This window comes from Pelophylax lessonae (genome assembly GCF_965119305.1).
Source record: "Pelophylax lessonae genome assembly, chromosome: 11".
Classification (NCBI taxonomy): Eukaryota; Metazoa; Chordata; class Amphibia; order Anura; family Ranidae; genus Pelophylax; species Pelophylax lessonae.
The window spans coordinates 95,617,143-95,636,795 of record NC_138778.1 but is presented as its reverse complement, the minus strand read 5'-3'; the positions used below and the strand labels follow the sequence as shown (position 1 = coordinate 95,636,795).

The 19,653-nt window shown below is 47.8% G+C and overlaps 1 protein-coding gene across 1 annotated transcript in view; it reads left to right on the top strand.

Moving 5' to 3' along the window:
- BRCA1 (BRCA1 DNA repair associated) overlaps positions 1-18,946 on the top strand; it is a 413,307-nt gene extending 394,361 nt beyond the window's left edge. Inside the window, exons 22-23 of the mRNA XM_082271609.1 lie at positions 3,691-3,742; positions 18,630-18,946. Coding sequence (XP_082127735.1) covers positions 3,691-3,742; positions 18,630-18,730 — 153 coding nt within the window. The 3' untranslated portion in view covers positions 18,731-18,946. The remainder of the gene's footprint in view (positions 1-3,690; positions 3,743-18,629) is intronic.
- Positions 18,947-19,653: the final 707 nt, after the last annotated feature.

Sequence of the window (19,653 nt, the reverse complement as noted above, 5' to 3'; positions counted from 1 at the left end):
TCATCAATGACCCAGTGCCACTGGAAGCCATGCATGCCCATGCCATCACACTGCCTCCACCATTTTTTACAGATGATGTTGTGTACTTTGGATCATTAGCTGTTCCAAGCCTTCTCCACACTTTTTTCTTCCCGTCATTCTGGTACAGATTCAGGGCCGCCATCAGGGGGGTACAGCCAATACAGATGTAAGGGGCTCGGGTGTCCGAGGGACCCAGTCCCTCAGGACACTCGGGGCCCCAAGTTGGTACCTCCCCTTTGTTCTTTTCCGCCCCCTACTCTAGTCCTGACTCCCACTGGTGCCGCCCTCTGCACTGGCCTCTGACTTCCACACAGTGGCGTAGCGTCCAGAAGTAGCCGGAGCGATCGAGGGGTGCAGAAATTAGTGCCCCCCCCCAAAAAAAACCCAGTGGTTTCATCTACTTGCTTCTCTCCTCTACCTCCTTTAATGCCTGCTCTGTCGTCCTGACCATCCCTGGTCTCAGTGTGTGGTGACAGGCGGCTCGGGAGATGCAGTTGGCCTAGGAGGGGATCCTTACGCTGCTCCATCCCCTCCAGCATGCCTGAGCTTTTTACACACATCCCTTCTCCTGCCTCTCTCTTTCTGCTTGTGTGCTGCTGCTTCTGTGAAGGAGATCTGGGGGCGGGAAGATTGAACAAGCCGACAGCCAGATTGAGAGAAACCGCTGACTGGGAGACAATCCAAGTGAGTGAGCACTGTGATCAGACCCTTCTCCCCCTCTTTCCCTGCCCCCCTCTCTCTCCCTGATCCCCTCCTCTCCCTGCCCCCCTATACCCACCTGACCCATTCTCTCTCCCTGACCCCCCTCTATCCCTAACCCCCTCTCTCCCTGATCCCCCATCTCTCTCTAATTCCCTAACTCCCCTGTCTCTCTCCGTCCCCCTCCTCTCTCTTCCTGTCCCCCTCCTCTTTCTTCCTGTCCCCCCTCCTCTCTCTTCCTGTTCCCCCTCCTCTCTCTTCCTGTTCCCCCTCCTCTCTCTTCCTGTCCCCCCTACTCTCTCTTCCTGTCCCCCCTCCTCTCTCTTCCTGTCCCCCCTCCTCTCTCTCCCTGTCCACCCCCCTCTCCCTGCCCCCTCTCTCTACCAGACCACTTTCTCTCCCTGACCCTCTCTCCCTGCCTCCCCATTTTCTCCCTGCCTGCCCATCCCTCTTTATCTCTCTCCCTCTCCCTGCCCTCCCTCTCTCTGCCCTCTCTCTTTCCCCCTACCCCCCTTCTCGCTCTGCCTCTTTCCCTGCCCCCCCTCTCCCTGATCCCCTTCTCTCTTTCCCTGCCCCCCTCTACCCACCTGACCCCTTCTCTCTCCCTGATCCCCCCTCACTCTCCCTGACATCCCTAACCCCCCCCCCCCTCTCCCTGATCCCCCCCTCTCTCTCTCTCTAATTCCCTAACTCCCCTCTCTCTCTGACCCCCTCTCTCTCCCTGTCCCCCTTCCTCTCTCTCTACCTGATCCCTTTCTCTCCCTGCCCCCCTCTCTCCCTGCCTGCCCATCCCTCTTTATCTCTCTCCCTATGCCCCCTTCTCTCCCTCTCCCTACCCTCCCTCTCTCTGCCCTCTCTCTCCCTGCCCCCCTCCTCTCTTTCTCCCTCTGCCCCCCTTCTCTGTCTTCCTGCTATCCTTCTCCCTCTCTTTCTGCCCCCCTTCTCTCTCTCTCCCTGCCCCCTCCTCTCTCTCTCCCTCTGACACCCCCCTCTCTACCTGCCAGCACTGGAAATCACTTTACCCCGGTCTGTTTATTAACTTGGATGTGATGGCCACATTTGTTTTCTTTTTAAGGTTTTCTTTCTTTTTTTTTTCACCTGGTGATCTTGCTAGTAATGGGCCATACACACTATAAGATTTTCTGAAGACTTTTTCCTTTAGACTTACCAAAACCATATAATATGAGGTCAAACCTAAACACTTTCAATTTGTATGCAATCTGACAGGCCCTTGCACTACATAGAAAAGGTAAATCTGAAGGAAATCTAACCACAAAAGTTGGATAGTGTGTATCCAGCTTAAGTCTTTTGTCTTTCAAAAGAACGAGCTGTCTTCCAGATGTAGCAGTTAGAGGGTTGAGACAAACCATTTTACACTGACAGAGGTGCTTACAATGATCAGTTTCCATTGATGTATGTAAAACCTTTATCCCAAAAGGAAAAAAATAGCTTGCTGTAAAGTTATAAAATGTGAGCTGGAGTATGGCTACAATTTGTTTAGTTTACCTAAATCTGCTAGTACACCTAATACCCCCCACCACCTCCCTGCCCCTCAGACTGCTATCCAAAGATATCTTTTTTCTTTCTTCTTCCAGAGTGGGGGCACTCTAATACAAGAGGTTTGTTACTGATCAGATCACCAGGGGAAAACAGAAAATAAAAAGCCTAAAAAAAGAAAATGAATGCAGTCCCCACATCTAAGTATTAGTAGGCTGTAAATTGTATTCCACTCCATTCACAGCAGATTCAGTGGCAGAGCCAATGGGTGGACCCTGGGGAATGTTTGTGGTCAAGCCCAGGGGTCCAAAAATTTCTGATGGCGGCCCTGTACAGATTAATCTCCGTTTCATCCATCCAAAGAATGCTTTTCCAGAACTGATCTGGCTTTTTTTAGATATTTTTTGGAAAAGTGTAATCTGGCTTTTCTATTCTTCAGGCTTAGGAATGGTTTGCACCTTGTGGTGAACCTTCTTTATTTGCTCTCGTGAAGTTTTCTCTTGATTGTAGACTTTGACAACGAAACGCCCACCTCTTGGAGAGTATCCTTCGCTTGTCTGGATGTTGTGAATGGATTTTTCTTTACCATAGAGAAGATCCTGTGATCATCCACCACTGTTGTCTTCCCTGGATGTCCAGCCCTTTTTCTGTTGCTGATTTAACCAGTGCATTCTTCTTTCCTCAGAATGTACCAAACTGTTGATTTGGCCACTCCTAATGTTGCTTCTATTTCTCTGATGGATTTGTTTCATTTTTGAAGCCTTACAATGGCCTGTTTCACTTGCATGGACAGCTCCTTTGAACGCATGTTGTAGGTTCACAGCAATAATTTCCAAATACAAATACCACACTTAGAATCAACTCCAGACCTTTTACCTGCTTAATTGATGAAGAAATAACGAAGACGTAGCCCACACCTGGCCATGAAAGAGCTTTTAATTCAATTGTCCAATTACTTTTGGTCCCTTGAAAAAGGGGGAATGGCTACTCTTAAGAGCTGTAATTCCTAAACCCTTACTCCGATTTGGATGTGCATACCCTCAAAATAAACCTGAGAGTGTGCGCTTTCAGCCCATACCCATTATATAACGATAGCTTGAATATGTTTTGGTAAATTCCCGAATAACTAAAATTGTGCCTGTGTCCAAATATATATTGAACTAACTGTATTTAATAATGTACTGTCTCTAACCAAAATTAGTTTCTGGTGAAATACCCCTTTCCAACCTATATAGCCTTATTACATTCTCTGCAGTAATGTTGATATAAGCAGCGTTGCACATACAGTAATGTATATATTAATATATTGTCTCTAATCAAAGTCAGTTTGTTAGTTAAAATGAGGACAAGAAGAGCACTTGTAACACAAGAGGTTCGGTGTCATGAGCATCATTTTCTTTAACTAAAACTTAGAATCACTTTTATTTACCGTTTAATTTACTTTGTTAACATTTAACTATTGTTTTATTTCAGGGAACCACATCTCTTGTGGTTGTGCAACCAAATGGGAAGTCAGACTACATGGGTAAGATTTATGTGATGAAGATTAAGCTGCAATTATATTCTCATATTTTTTATTCAATTTATGTAATCTGTAGTTTGGTCTAAAGGTACCCATGCATTGACATGAGTTATCACTTGATCTAAACTTTCCAACACAATTGTACAAAAGTCTGTTTTGGTATGAACCCAAAGCAACTGAAGCAGACTAACTTGTGACAAATTATTGTGCGATTGTCTGCTCTTTTATGATTTAGCAGGGATAAACCATTGGCAGGTGTGGTGAAAGTGACCTCACCACTGGTTTTTGGAGAGGCCTGCTTGCCAGCCTCTTACCCTGGGACTATGGGCCCTGTGATAACCCCTTGGACTTTTAACTGGAATAGAATCAAACATGTTGCGGCGGCCATCTTAAATTGTCCAGCAGTGTTTTACCGTTGAGTGTATGGGACTGTTTTGGGCATGGGACCATGTGCACGGTGGGGCGAAAATAAGACTTCCAGGAAATCCCTGAACCGATCTGGGTGATTTTTGGATATGTTGTTCACCCAGATCAGGGCTATCAGGGGATGTGACTGGGGATATGTTCTTTTTTGGGGTTTGAAAAAATGTATGTTTTTTCTGCTTAGAGTTAATTGAGTTAGTACATTGTCTTAGTTAATTGTATCACAGGCAGAGGGGAGGGATTGTGTACACTGGATGGGAATGACCGAGTGTAAAACTCAGACCAAAATGTATTCTGCTACATGTCTTTGGTAAAGACAAAATCCCAAAAAGCGTACATTAATTGGTTTGCATGAAAGTTATAGCATCTACAACAATGGTATATATACTAGAATCTTTTTTTCTCTTTCGTTCATTGACGGACACAGCTCCTGGTATCCATAACCATTGGTTATACTGCCCCTACAGGAGTAGGACACTAGGCAGAAAAAAATTCTGGCTACACCCATGGGCAGTCCCAGGGGGTATATTCCCTCTTTGCTATAGCCACCCAGTTATTTTTCTGCCTAGTCAGGAGTAAGGACCTAGTTCCTTGCTGGGATCTTTGGTCCTGGCAACATTTTTTTAGATGGACATTTTTTCCTCTTGGATTTTTCCTGTGAGATCTACAATCAACTGCCGGACTGGGCTACGGGGGGCTGAATAATCGCATCGTTCCTCTCCTGGCCGACAGCTCCCCATTTCGATGGAGAAGGGTTCTGTCTGGAGCGGTGCCCACCTTGTTCCTTGTCTGGTGAGTAGCTGTCCCACCTCTCCCCCTGGAGGGTTTTGGGGTGGACGTTGGCCCCTCCTTGGGATGGTCAGATCCCCGGGTTCCCTTCCTTCTCACAGGCACCCCCCCCCTTCCATATACGCTGGGGCTGTTTGGGTAGTTCGGACACTTTCCAGAGGTGGGTGCAGGGTGCTGACTTGCCATGGGGGCCGGGGGGGGGGGTGCACTGATTGTATCTGTGCATGAGACCCTGAAGATGGAGGATGCAGCTGAAGCTGCAAAGGAGGCGCAGGTACCCTTTGGCCCTCACAAGCCATCCAGAGCAGCGAAGGTGTTTCCTTTCCCTGCCTATTTTGACAGAATTTTCGCTAAAGAGTGGGGATGACCAAAGCGTCCCCATGGGGTCCCTAAGCGCTTTACTAGGCGTTACCCCTATGAGGAGTCCTTTCTTAAGTGGTGGACTGTGCCGCCGGTGGTGGACCCTCCTGTTTCCAGAAAAACAAGGCAACCATTAATCCGGTTGAAGAGTCCCCGGCCTTTAAGGATCTAGCTGACCGGAAGGAGGAGGCTGTGGCCCGCCATATGTACACTCTGGCTGTTTCGGCAATGAGACCAGTATTTACCATTGCCCTAGTGTCACAAACTCTGACCTAGTGGATTAAGCTCTTGCGCCGTGACCTGGAGGCGAAACCGCTCCCCCCTGCCTTTGCCAAGCTGGTGGACAAGCGGGTCCAGGGGCTGCAGTTTATCTGTGATGCCTCTTTGGATGCTTCTCCCCTGATCGCTCGCCTCTCTGTTTTGGCAGTGGTCCTTTGGCGTGTCTTTCGGCTCGAGTGCTGGTCTGCGGATCAGACATCAAAAAAGGCTTTAACTGAGCTTCCTTTGCAAGGGGATCACCGGTTTGGAGCTACCCTGGATGACATCATTAAAGGTCTCACAGGGGGGAAAATTACTTTTCTCTGTCGCTCATTGACAGACGTAGTCTTCTTGATTCACAAGAACTGGGTTATGTTGTCTCCGCAGGAGTAGGACTAGACAGAAAGAAAAAACGTTCTGGCTCTACCCTAGGGGCAGTCCCAGAGGGTATATCCTCTTCCTGTCTGCTACAGAGAATCAGTTTTTTTTTTCTGTCTAGTCAGGAGTAAGGACCTAAGTTCCTTGCTGGGATCTCTGGTCCTGGCAAGATTTTTTTTAGGTAGTTTTCTCCAGTGTTTTTTCCTGTGAGATCTTCAAGCAAATATGCCGGACTGGGCGACACTAGTGGTCACCCCAGCCGGCCTACGAGCGCGCAGACCATTGCATCGCGATTGGTCGGCCGCGACACATTCAAGTAAGTATGCGGGGCCGGGCGACGGGCTGGATGTTGAGATCCAGTGGTCACCCCGGTTTCTGCCTACGAGCGCGTGCAGACCAGAGCTCCGCGCTGGGTCGGCCGCGACGGAGTCCCATTGGAGGGACTGACCTTGCGAGTTAAAAGTCTCGCTTGGACGCCAGGAACCAGAGAGTCGAGGCGTCCGGAGTGGTCCACAACCCCCCACCCCAGTGGAGAGGGTATTGTGAAGAGAGGGTGCCTGTCGGTTCGGTATGGTGAGTAAATGTTTCCTTTTTTCCCTCGTTATGAGGCAGTTTTGGAAATGGGCCCCTCCATACATGGTCAGTATCTGTCTGACACTAAAAGTCCCCCCTTGTAAATACAGCATGTGTTTGGTGGGAAGTGGACTTGGTTTGAGAGCTAACACTCTACCCAGCAGACTGCAGTATTGCAGCAGACATAGGAGGTATAATCCTACCTTAATTGTAGTGGACCTCCTGCAGATCGATAAACCGCCATTTAGCAGATATGCAGGTGGATGTGCTGGGAAAAACGATATTTCGGCAATCCGCCGCCATTTTGCTGTAGACCAGGTGCATGAATGTCCTCAGGTCACGCCGGCCGCCATGTTTTTGGAGTCTATTGTCTCCTGTATGGGGGCCGCCATGTTTGAATAGCCCAGCTAACCTCGTGGAGAGCTGGGAACGCCGGAAGGCGTACACAGGGGGCGGAGCCACTTCCTTTCTACCCGGGAAAACGAACACAGCTCTTTCCAGTCTGTAAAGACAAACGCTGACTGCAGTTGGTTGGAAACTTCTCTGCATCGGGTGGTGAGCCTTGAGGGTCCCTCTCTTTCTCTGTGGGGATCAAGAAGCAGGTACTCTGAGGGGCGCTATTGCGCTAGGGGGATACACATAAAAAAAAAAGTGGTATTTTTTATTTAAAAAAAAAAAAAAGATGTTTTTTCTTTTTTTACTGGCAAAGTGTCCTGGATTAACATGGACCCTGCCACTCATGTATCTCCACCAGATCCCTTCGAGGAGTCTGCAGGATCCTCCAGCACCCCACTGACAATTGAATCATTGTCAGCTATTATGGAAACTTTTGTGTCCCGGGTGGAAGTGGCTTGTCAGGGACAGGGCGCAAGCCCCCGCCTAACCCCATATTAAAATCTGAAACTTCGGATTCAGAATCTGAGCCTATTTCTGCAGTTGCAGGTACCTCATCTGGGATTGGTGTCTCGGGTACTGTCTCTTCAGACAGTGAGGAGGATGTTTCGGCATCAGCCATAGCCCGAGAGGAAGCGTTGGTAAACGCACTCATTGTATCTGTTCAAGAAACCTTAAGATTACAGGGTACTCCATCGGAAATAGCTGAAACTGAAATTCCTTTTGGGACTAAAAAACGCATCAAAGTGGCGAAGGTTTTTCCATTGGCCAAATGTTTTGGCAATCCAATCAAAGAAGAATGGAGTCTGCCAAAACGCACTTCTGCTATTTCTAAACGCATTAACAGGCGTTATCCGTTTGAGGAAACCCTCATTAAGAAATGGACAGAACCACCTGTGGTGGATTCACCAATTGCTAGATTGAATAAAGCCACGGTTATTCCATTAGAAGACGCTCCGTCTTTTAAAGATCCGGTGGATCGCAAGATAGAAGCTATGTCTCGCACCATGTTTTCCTTGATTGGATCAGCTTTCAGACCAATAATTGCTATTGGGCTGGTTTCGCAGACTGTAACCGAATGGAGTTACGCCGGGACTTAGAAGAGGTCCCCCAGGCGGTATCGGATTTGTTGGAACAGATGATACAGGGGTTACAGTTTGTGTGTGATGCAGCGTTAGACGCCACTCCATTATTGGCGCGAGCATCAGTTTCAGCAGTGGTTCTCAGGCGTACACTGTGGCTAAAGGGTTGGTTAGCCGACCAAGGTTCCAAAAAAGCATTGGCTAATATCCCCTTTTTAGGAGAGCGTTTATTTGGAGCCAACTTAGATGAGATCATTAAGGATCTCACGGGTGGAAAGAGCACCTTTTTTACCGCAAAATGCTAAGGGTAAAGGAACTCGTCAAAGACGAGGGCCTTCTTTCTCTGCTCACAAAAAGTTTTTTCGTCCCGCGGGTGAAAAAATTAAGTCCTCCAAAGCTCCTTCAGGAGGCTTCAGGGGACGTTGGTCGGGCAAGCAAAAGCCCGCCCCCTCCAGACCTGAAGATAAGTCGTCCAAAGCCTGAAGGTGCGCCCCCACCCATAATTGGGGTGGGGGGACGTCTTCGCCGGTTCCCGGATCCATGGCTTTCCAGAATCCCGGACAAGTGGGTTTGCGAAGTCATAAGGTCAGGGTACAAGATCGAGTTTCGATCTCTCCCACCGGCGCGATTCTTCCCTTCCAATATCCGACTATCCCCGGATCGTTTAGAAGATCTGCGGAGAGCAGTCACGGATTTACTACAACAAGGAGTGGTAGTCCACGTTCCTTGGACAGAACGTTTTCAGGGGTTTTATCCAAACCTATTTACAATACCCAGGAAAGAGGGCAAAGTGCGTCCAATTCTGGACTTAAGGGCACTCAATTCCTTTTCTCAACATAAGAAAATTCAAGATGGAATCCATTCGCACAGTAGCAGCCTTCCTGCATTCAGGGGATGTCCTAGCGTCCATAGACATCAAGGACGCCTATCTGCACATTCCCATTTTCGCAGGACATCAGCGATTTCTACGTTTTTCCGTAGAAAAGAACCACTATCAGTTTGTGGCGTTACCTTTCGGTCTCGCCACGGCTCCTCGGGTCTTCACGAAAGTGTTGGCCCCAATGTTGGCACTACTGCGCCAAAGAGGCATATCGATTCTAGGTTACCTAGACGATCTCCTGCTTCATGCAGAGTCTCCTCAGACCCTGCTACAAAATCTAGAAATTACTATAATTTCTTTACAGAAATTCGGGTGGCTGGTGAACCAGCAAAAGTCATTTCTGGTTCCCACCCAGAGGCTCGAATATCTGGGTCTAATTCTAGACACACTCAGGACAAGAGTTTTCCTTCCGGTAAGGAAACTCCGGAAGATTCAATCAGCAGTCCAGTTGTTACTATCCAACAGCTGGTCTTCCCTTCGGACTTGCATGAGGGTTCTGGGGTTGATGGTGGCTTCCTTCGAAGCAGTCCCATTTGCCCAGTCCCATACCCGAATTCTTCAGCAAGAGATTCTTCTCAGATGGAATCGGAATCCGGAATCTCTGGACTATCGGATCCGATTGAGCAAACAGACCAGAGAGTCTCTGGTCTGGTGGCTTCGGTCTCCGATGCTCAGCCAGGGAAAGTCGTTTCTGTCAATATATTGGACTATAGTGACCACGGATGCCAGCCTATCCGGATGGGGAGGAATTCTTGGTCTGTTATCCGTTCAGGGACTTTGGTCCCCGGAAGAATCCAGGTTACCGATAAATGTGTTGGAACTGAGAGCGATCAGACTTTGTCTGATTCACTGGACCGAGCAGCTCCAGGGCAGCCCGGTTCGGATCCAGTTGGACAACGCCACGGCCGTGGCTTATGTCAATCACCAGGGGGGCACCAAGAGTGTCCGAGCGGCCAAAGAAGTGGCTTGCATTCTTCGCTGGGCGGAACGATTTGTTCCAGCTATCTCTGCGGTGTTCATTCCGGGGGTGGAAAATTGGCAGGCAGATTATCTCAGCCGTCAGACTCCGGATCAGGGGGAATGGTCCCTCCATCCAGAAGTTTTCCACCAGTTGTGCCTACGTTGGGGCACCCCGGATGTGGATCTGTTGGCATCACGATTCAACAGAAAAGTACAGAGATTCGTGGCTCGCTCCCGCGATCCTCTAGCAGAGACCGCAGACGCACTGGTCACCCCGTGGGGGCAATACCAGCTAATGTATGCCTTCCCTCCTCTTGGGTTACTGCCAAGACTTCTTCGCAGGATAGAGGAGGAAGGAATTCCAGTAATCCTGGTAGCTCCGGACTGGCCTCGTCAAGCTTGATACGCCGACTTGGTCAGACTGGTGGCGGACGTCCCGTGGAGACTTCCTCTCAGGGAGGATCTACTGTCTCAGGGACCCATCTTCCATCCTGCTTTACGATCGCTGGTTTTAAACGGCCTGGTTATTGAGACCCAGGTGCTGAAGGACAAGGGATTGTCAGCTTCAGTTATTCCTACTCTAGTTAAAACAAGGAAAGCGACTTCCAGAAAGATTATCATCGTACATGGAAGTCTTATATTGTGTGGTGTGAATCCCTTGGGTTCCATCTACATCTTTATTCGGTAGCCCGAATATTGGCTTTTCTGCAACAGGGAGTTGAGCAGAAGCTGGCCTTGAGTGTTATCAAGGGTCTGGTTTCAGCATTTGCTATCTTCTTTCAGAAGCCTTTGGCTACTCATTCCTTGGTGCGGAATTTCATCCAGGGGGTGCGACACCTGGCTCCGCCAGTGCACGCGCCGTTACCATCCTGGGATCTTAATTTGGTGCTGTCGGTTCTTCAGACACCTCCCTTTGAAAATATCAGGGAGATTCCCTTGCTTACTTTATCCCAGAAGGTGGCCTTCTTGGTGGCTATCACTTCTGCACGCAGGGTGTCAGAACTGGCTGCATTATCCTGTTGTTCCCCAGATCTGGTGGTTCATAGGGATAAGGTTGTTCTTCATCCGAATCCATCCTTCCTTCCTAAGGTGGTTTCGAAGTTTCATTGAATGAGGACAGTGTATTGTCCTTCCTATGTCCTTAGCCCAATCATCCTCGAGAATTTGCATGGCATTCCTTGGATGTAGTTCGGGCGATCAGGATATATTTGAATACTACGGATTCAATTTGTAAGACGGATTCACTGTTTGTGATCACGGATGGCCCTAAGAAGGGGTTGCCTGTTCTGCTGCGACCATCTTTAGATGGATCAGACAGACGGTGGTATAGACTTATTTTATCTAAGGGTCGGGATCCCCCGTTCCCTGTTAAGGCGCATTCTACTCGGGCGCTTAGAGTTTCCTGGACCTTCCGCCATCAGGCGTCAGTGGTTCAGGTTTTCAAGGCGACTGTTTAGTCGTCGGTTCATACCTTTACAATATTGTATAAGGTTTATGTGATGGCATCGTCAGATGCCTCTTCTGGCCGCAAGGTTCCTGCAGGCCACTGTTTAAGGAGACTGTTGGTCTACCTCGAGGATTTGTGGGGTAGGTCTCATCTGTTTACTCGATGAGTCCTTTGATACTTCTGGTTGGCTCCGGTTGGGCCTTCTAGATTGGATTTTGATTTCTGTCAATCCCACCCCTCATTTGTGGCACTGCTTCTGGATGTCCCAGTTCTTGTGAATCAAGAAGACTACGTCTGTCAATGAGCGACAGAGAAAATCGGATTTTTCTAAGATCTTACCGTAAAATCCTTTTCTCTTAGCTCATTGACAGACGTAGTACCCGCCCCTCTATCATTGAGTTGGGTTGGGTTAAATTCTCTGTTGCTGCTTTGTGACAGAACTGATTCTCTGTAGCAGACAGGAAGAGGATATACCCTCTGGGACTGCCCCTAGGGTGGAGCCAGAACGTTTTTTCTTTCTGCCTAGTCCTACTCCTGCGGAGACAACATAACCCAGTTCTTGTGAATCAAGAAGACTACGTCTGTCAATGAGCGACAGAGAAAAGGATTTTACGGTAAGATCTTACAAAAATCCGATTTTTCTTTCGCATGCAACTAAGGTTAAGGAACCTCGTCATGGACGTGGGCCCTCCTTCTCAGCTCATAAGAAGTTTTTTCGCCCGTCAGGGTCGACTGACAAGGGCTCGAAGCCTTTCAGGGCCTCTTCAGGAGGATCCAAACTAACCTGGTCTGGCAAGCCAAGATCGGGCTTCTTCAGACCCATGGACAAGGCTTCTTCCGCATGAAGGTGTGCCCTCACCCGTATTCAGGGTGGGGGGGACCTCTTCGCTGGTTTCTGGACCCCTGGACTTCCCTAGTGCAAGACAAATGGGTCCGCAAAGATATTCAGTCCGGCTACAAGATCGAGTTTCTCTCTTGCCCCTGACAAGGTTTTTTTTCCTTCCAACTTGCGCCTGTCCCCAGACTGCTTACAGGGCCTGTTTGGGGGGCAGTACAAGACCTGTTCCTTCAGGGGGTGATTGTACTGGTTCTGACCTCGGAACGTTTTCAGGGTTTTTTTTTTTTTTTACTGAAACCTTTTCACAGTTTCCAGAAGGGAAGGCAAAGTTTGTCCAATCCTGGACCTTAAAGCGGAGCTTCCCTTAAAAGATGAACTTTCGCTCTTTTTCTTCCTCCCCCCCTCCAGTGCCACATTTGGCAACTTTCAGGGAGGAACGGGTACCTGTTTTTGACAGGTACCCTTCTCCACTTCCGGGACACGGCACAGCGGCTGTCCGTCCCAGAAGTTCGGCCCCCTCCTCCTTCTGCCGCCGAGCCAATAGAAATACGCAGCTTCACTGCCGAGTTCCCTTACCATATGTGTAGCTGCTGACTTTTAATTTTTGGAGGGGAAGGCAAAACTCCGCTTTAAGGCGCTAAACTGCTTTGTGCGGGTAAAGAAGATCAGAATGGAGTCCATTTAAACGGTGGTGGCATCCCTGCGTCAGGGGGATGTCCTCGCCTGTATCGATATCAAGGATGCCTACCTTCACGTTCCAATATGTGCCAGTCACCAGCTTTTTCTACACTTTCCTGTGGGAGAACAGCAATTTTAGTTTGTAGCATTACCCTTTGGTTTCGCATCTGCTCCTTGGGTCTTCACAAATGTGTTAGCGGTACTGGGCTACTTGGAAAATCTCCTCCTGCGAGCGGTGGAGAACCTGGAGATCACAATGCGAACACTGTGGGAGTTCGGCTGGATTCTGAATTTTCAGAAGTCTGTTCTGGAACAGTCCACAAAGCTGGACTATCTGGGCCTGACTTTGCATTCGGCCTTAGCCAAAGTGCTCCTTCCTCTGGACAATCTCCAGAAATTGCAGCCTGCAATTCGCCTCCTGCTGTCCAACAAATGGTCATCCCTCCGGAATTGCATGCGGAAGCTGGCCCTGATGGTGTCTACCTTCGAGGCGGTTCCATTTGCACAGTTCCATACAAGGTCGCTGCAAAGGGAAATTCTGATCAAATGGGACAAGACTCTGCAGTCTCTGGACAATCAGATCCGGCTGAGTCGGGGCACAAAGCAGTCCCTGATATGGTGGCTTCGTTCTCCGGCGCTTTGGCTGGGAAAAACCTTCCTCCCCTTGTATTGGACAGTGGTCACCACGGATGCCAGCCTGTCCGGCTGGGGAGGCAACCTTGGTAAGCATTCTGCTCAGGGGATCTGGACACTGGAAGAGTCCAGACTCCTGATCAATGTCTTGGAACTCAGAGCAATCAGACTGTGTCTGGATCAATAGACAGATCGTCTTCAGGGTTGTCCAGTGCGCAATCAATCGAACAATGCCACGGCCGTGGCTTATGTCAATCACCAAAGGGGCACAAGAAGTGTCCTGGTGGCTCTGGAGGTAGCTGGCATTCTAAGGTAAGCTGAACTGTTTGTTCCAGCCCTCTCCACCGTACATATTCCTGGGGTGGAAAATTGGCAGGTGGAAACTTCAGTCAACAGGTGTTGGACCATGGGGAGTGGTCCCTTCATCCAGAGGTGTTTCATCAGCTGTGTCTCTGGTGGGACACCCCCGAGGTGGATCTGTTGGCGTCTCGGCTCAACAGAAAAGTGCAGAGGTTTGTGGCTCGGTCAAGGGATCATCTGGCGGATGCCACAGACACGCTGGTGGGCCAGTGTGGTCAGTATCGTCTGATTTACGCCTTTCCTCCTCTCAAGCTTCTGCCAAGACTTCTACGTGGGTTAGAGGCAGCAGGGATTTTGGTCATCTTAGTGGCTCGGGACTTGCCTCACCCGGCTTGTTACGCCGATCTGGTGCGGCTGGTCGCCAACGTTCTTTGGCAGCTTCCTCTCAGGGAGGATCTGCTGTCCCAAGGACCGATCTTCCATCCTGCTTTATAGTCACTGGCATTGGTGATACTACACTGTTGAAAGCTAGGAAATCTACTTCTAGAAAGATCTACCATCATTTGTGGAAGATGTACATTGCGTGGTGTGAGTCTCTTGGGGTTCTTCCTCCCACCTTCTTGGTGGCTCGGACCTTGACCTTCCTTCAGTGGGGGGTTGAACAGAAATTGGCCTTGAGTACCATCAAGGGCAAGGTGCCAACTTTGGCAGGTTTCTTCCAATGACCTTTGGCCACACACTCCCTAGTGCGTACCTTTCTTCAGGGTGCCCGACTTTTGGTTCCTCCAGTTCAGACTCTGTTGCCGCTGTTGCCGCCTTGGGATCTTAGTTTGGTGCTTTCAGCTCTACAGAAGCCTACCTTTGAAAATGTTTGGGAGATTCCCCTGCTTACACTGTCCCATAAGGTGGCCTTTTTTAGGTGCTATCACCTCTGCGTGCAGGGTGTCGAACTGGTGGCGTTATACTGTTGTCCACCTTACCTGGTGATTCACAGGGATAAGGTGGTTTTCCGCCCCTGTCCGTCGTTCCTTCCAAAGGTTGTCTCTGATTTTCATTTGATTAATGACTTTGTGTTGCCTTCCCTGTGTCCTAGGCCTAAACATCCAAAGAAAATTGCCTTGCATGCCTTGAATGTGGTTCAGGCAATTAGGGTGTACCTGGCAGCTACGGTGTCTTTCAGGAAGTCAGACTCTTTGTGCTCACAGATGGACCTCGAAAAGGGTTGTCTGCTTCCTCTGCGACCATTTCCTGATGGATCAGACAGACGGTGGTTCAGGCCTATTCCATCAGGGGTCAGGTTCCTCCTTTCCCTGTCAAGGTGCACTCTACTAGGGCGCTTAGTGCCTCCTGGGCCTTCCGTCATCAGGCGTCAGTGACACAGATTTGCAAGGAGGCAACTTGGTCATCGGTGCACACTTTTACAACGTTTTATAAAGTAGATGTGTTGGCATCTGCGGATGCTTTCTTTGGCCGCAACGTTTTGCAGGCTGCTGTTTAATAGGACCTGATCTTCTTTGAGGGTGTATTGTTCTTTTCAGATGGGCTCTGGTTGTTTGGTTGAGCTCCTGTTGCCTGGTTGGCTAATGTTTACCCTTAGGGAATTTTTTGGTTTTTCCCACCCCTCATGTTTAACACTGCTTTGGGGACATCCCAATGGTTATGAATACCAGGAACTGTGTCCGTTAATGAATGAAAGAGAAAATGGGATTTTTGACTTCTCGTAAAATCAGGTTGAGGTCAGCACTCTGTGCAGGCCAGGGAAGATCATCCACCCCAAACTCTCTCATCCATGGCTTTATGGACCTTGCTTTGTACAAATTATTTTGTGAAATGGGGATTATGGTGTGGGGTTGTTCTTCAGGGGTTGGTCCTGGCCCCTTAGTTCCAGTGAAGGGGTCAGCATACAAAGACATTTTGCACAATTTCATGTTCCCAGCATTGTGGGAACAGTTTGGGGATGGCCCCTTCCTGTTCCTACATGACTGCGCACCACTTTACAAAGCAAGGTCCATAAAGACATGAGTGAGCGAGTTTGGGATGGAGAAACTTGACTTGCCTGCAAAGAGTCCTGACCTCAACCCAAAAGAACACCTTTGGGATGAATTAGAACTGAGCCTGCGAGCCAGGCCTTCTCTCCAGCATCAGTGCCTGACCTCACAAATGTGCTTCTGGAAGAATGGTCAAACATTCCAATAGACACACTCCTAAACCTTGTGGCCAGCCTTCACAGAAGAGTTGAAGCTGATTATAGCTGCAAAGGGTGGGCCAAATCAATATTGAACACAAGGGACTAAGACTGGGATGCCATTAAAGTCCCAATCATTTTGACAATATAGTGCAGCCCTCAAAAATTCCACTCGCCTGCTTGCATTTTGCGAGTGGAATGATGAGGATGGCGAGTAAGGGCTATGCTGTATGGGGAATGTAGTGCCTACTGCCGCCGCCGCCATTCACAGCGCAGCCTGCATTGTAGCGAGTGGATTGTTCTTCAGAAAAGGGTGGACCCGGGGCGCAGAGCAGTGCGCCCTGAGCCCACCCATTGTGTGACAACAGCGAATGATTCGCTATTGTCACACGGGTCCTCCTCCTGATCCTCCTCCTGGCCAATCAAGAAGCGGGTCCGAGACCCGTTTCCTGATTGGCCGAAAGGCGAACAATTGCCATTGGCCAACGAGGAGGACTCGGGAGACGCGGAGGATTAGGAGAAGCCGCCGCTGCATCAGGTAAGTGAACGCTGGTCTCTATGCACGCTGTGCTAATTCTGCATTTAAGGGGGCACGCTGTGGGCACTACATTTAAGGGGGCACACTGTGGGCACTCTACATTTAAGGGGGCACGCTGTGGGCACCCTACATTTAAGGGGGCACGCTGTGGGCACTCTGAATTTAAGGGGGCACGCTGTGGTCACTCTACATTTAAGGGGGCACGCTGTGGGCACTCTGCATTTAAGGGGGCACGCTGTGGGCACTCTGCATTTAAGGGGGCACGCTGTGGGCACTCTGCATTTAAGGGGGCACGCTGTGGGCACTCTACATTTAAGGGGGCACGCTGTGGGCACTCTGCATTTAAGGGGGCACGCTGTGGGCACTCTGCATTTAAGGGGGCACGCTGTGGGCACTCTACATTTAAGGGGGCACGCTGTGGGCACTCTGCATTTAAGAAGGCAAGCTGTGGGAACTCTGCATTTAAGGAGGCACGCTGTGGGCACTCTGCATTTAAGGGGGCAAGCTGTGGGCACTTTGCATTGAAAGGGGGCACGCTGTGGGCACTCTGCATTGAAAGGCGGCACGCTGTGGTCACTCTGCATTGAAAGGGGGCACGCTGTGGGCACTCTGCATTGAAAGGGGGCACGCTGTGGGCACTCTGCATTGAAAGGGGGCACGCTGTGGGCACTCTGCATTGAAAGGGGGCACGCTGTGGGCACTCTGCATTGAAAGGGGGCAGGCCGTGGTCGCTCTGGCGAGGGCGTGTTTAGGGGGGAGCAGGGTAGGGTTTGGGTAGGGCAACAAGTGGCGAGTAACTCTTAAGGCTTGGCTAGTAGCTCATGACTTGACATTTTGAGTCCTGATATAGTGTATTTTCTTAGTTGCAGCAATCATCTCTGATTTGGTTGATCCACCAAATATAAAGACAAAACAAGTATATGCTTATTGACGCAAGACACAGGGTTTAGTAAAAGGTTTTATTTAATTTAATTTCAGTTCCAGCAGTGCAACAGTTTTTTGCACCGCACTCTTGCTCCTCCAGCTGATAATGGAGCAATAAGCTGGGAAGGGAAGGGCGTAAAAGGCTCCATCTCCAAGCCTCGAATTGAAAGGTGGAAGCCACTGTCAGGCAGCTGGGTGGATCCCTTTCTGTCGAGATCCTTTCTGATCATAGCCAGGCTGTGCCCCATCAGTTGATAGTGGGCAATAGAGCTGCGCTGCAATGACCATCAGCAGTGTTCGTTGGGGTGCTATTCAACCAACACATGTAACCTCAATGCAATATTGTGAGTGAATGCTAAGGCAAAAAACGTGTCTTATGCATTTACCTTTAAAATTGAGCATTTACCATATAGATCATTTATTCGAGGTTACCTATTCCCTCTTCTAGAGAGTGAATACATTAATTTTGGTTTGGAGACACCCTAGTGCCCTTATTTCAGTCTAGCTCCACACATTCAGCTAATTTGTATTACAAAAACAAAAAATGTAAAAGCATGGGCATATAAGAACCAATTAAATTATTTTTTTAATTTTCACACTGCGGTTTGGAGAAGCAAAACTGATTAGTTGTTAAAAGCAATAGCTCTGTTTTGTTCTTATTGCAGTTCCTAAAGTAGGCATTTTCTTTTTGTTGCAAAATATATATTTTTTTATTTTCCTCACCTCAATCAGTGGATTGAGACCGATGGTGGCAACACCTAGACACTGTTAGTATTCTTTGGAAAATGAAACTTACTTCAGAAATACAAAATAAGGCAATTCAAAAAGCAGTAATAGTATGCAGAATGCAACTAATTAGTTTTGCTATTGGCATTTCTCCCTTAGAGACTGAACTTTGGTTTGGTTCTACATTTCATCAGTAGAGCTCTTGCGGAGGGAGGAGATGGCAGCATAGTAGAAATACAAAAGGAGTCTCTTAGCTGAACTCCTTTATACAGTACACACATCCACCCATTTCTGTTGCTTGATTTGACCATTATACTGCAGATATAGCTAGATTAAACAAGAATAAAAAAAAAAAAAAAAAAATGTAGTCAAACAGTGAATCTTCCACTTTGGTACCATATCAGTTCACTCTGCTGTTTTATACCATGACATGCCTGACTATTGTGCATAATTTACAGGGATGAAGGTTTTTTTTTTTAATCCTTTGCAGTGCAATTTAATGTTTTCAAAATTGTTGTTTTACAGATATGCGGAAAAAGTACCGTGCTCTGGTTGTCACACGCGAATGGGTACTGGACAGTGTATCAAGCTATAAGCTCCAGGCATTCGACAATTACCTCATTTGAAAGATGCAAGTAAAGACATTCTTCATAAGAGACTGAACCACCATTTGTGTCTCCGTATGCATAACTTCAAGTAAACCTGTCACAAACTTTAATGCTAAAATACTGCAATGTTTTAATGTTCAGTTCAAATTGTAAAACCCGCAGATACTAAATCTTATCATCCATAAAATGGATAGCAAGCCATTCTATTCAAGGCAACCTCAGTGTCAGATATAGGTTTTAGATTTCACATAAACTGTGTGCTTTGTTCTTCATTGTTTAAGCATATAAAGGTTTACATGTAAAGTGTAAGCTCCTCAGCTTTCCCTTTTAAATTTTGGGATGATGTTTCAAATTAAATAAATGTACTGTTAAGTATATACCTACAAAGATTTATTCTTTTTAAGGTAAATATAGTAATCCATATTAGCCAATGAATACATCTTTCATTGTTCTGAATGCTGAAAAATGTTAAAGTATTGCAGGTTACTTTGAGTAACTGTATCTCAGCTCTTTTAAAAATGTTATGCCCCAAAATGCAAATTAGTTCTATCATAGAATTTTTACATGTATTTGGTGCTTTGCTCCTTCCTGCAGATTTTAATGCCATAGATCATGATGCTGCATTCTGGTTTTGTAAATAGTGTTTATAATATATTACTGTACAGTTTCAGTGATTTGTAAAACTACCTTAAAATAAATAATTTAAATACTACAGTCTGGTTTGTTATTGCACGATTTGAATAAAAAAAACACCATTACAGCTTTATTATCAGAGTATATCTATACAACAGCTGACACAAAGGACAGTAGAATGTTGTTGCCAACATTTCGGCACCTGTGGAACCTTTCACATGTTAAACTGAAAATCACAACTTTTTTAAATGGTAATTTAAAAGTTGTATTTATGAACCTACATAAAACTGATGCTACTTTCTTAGTAG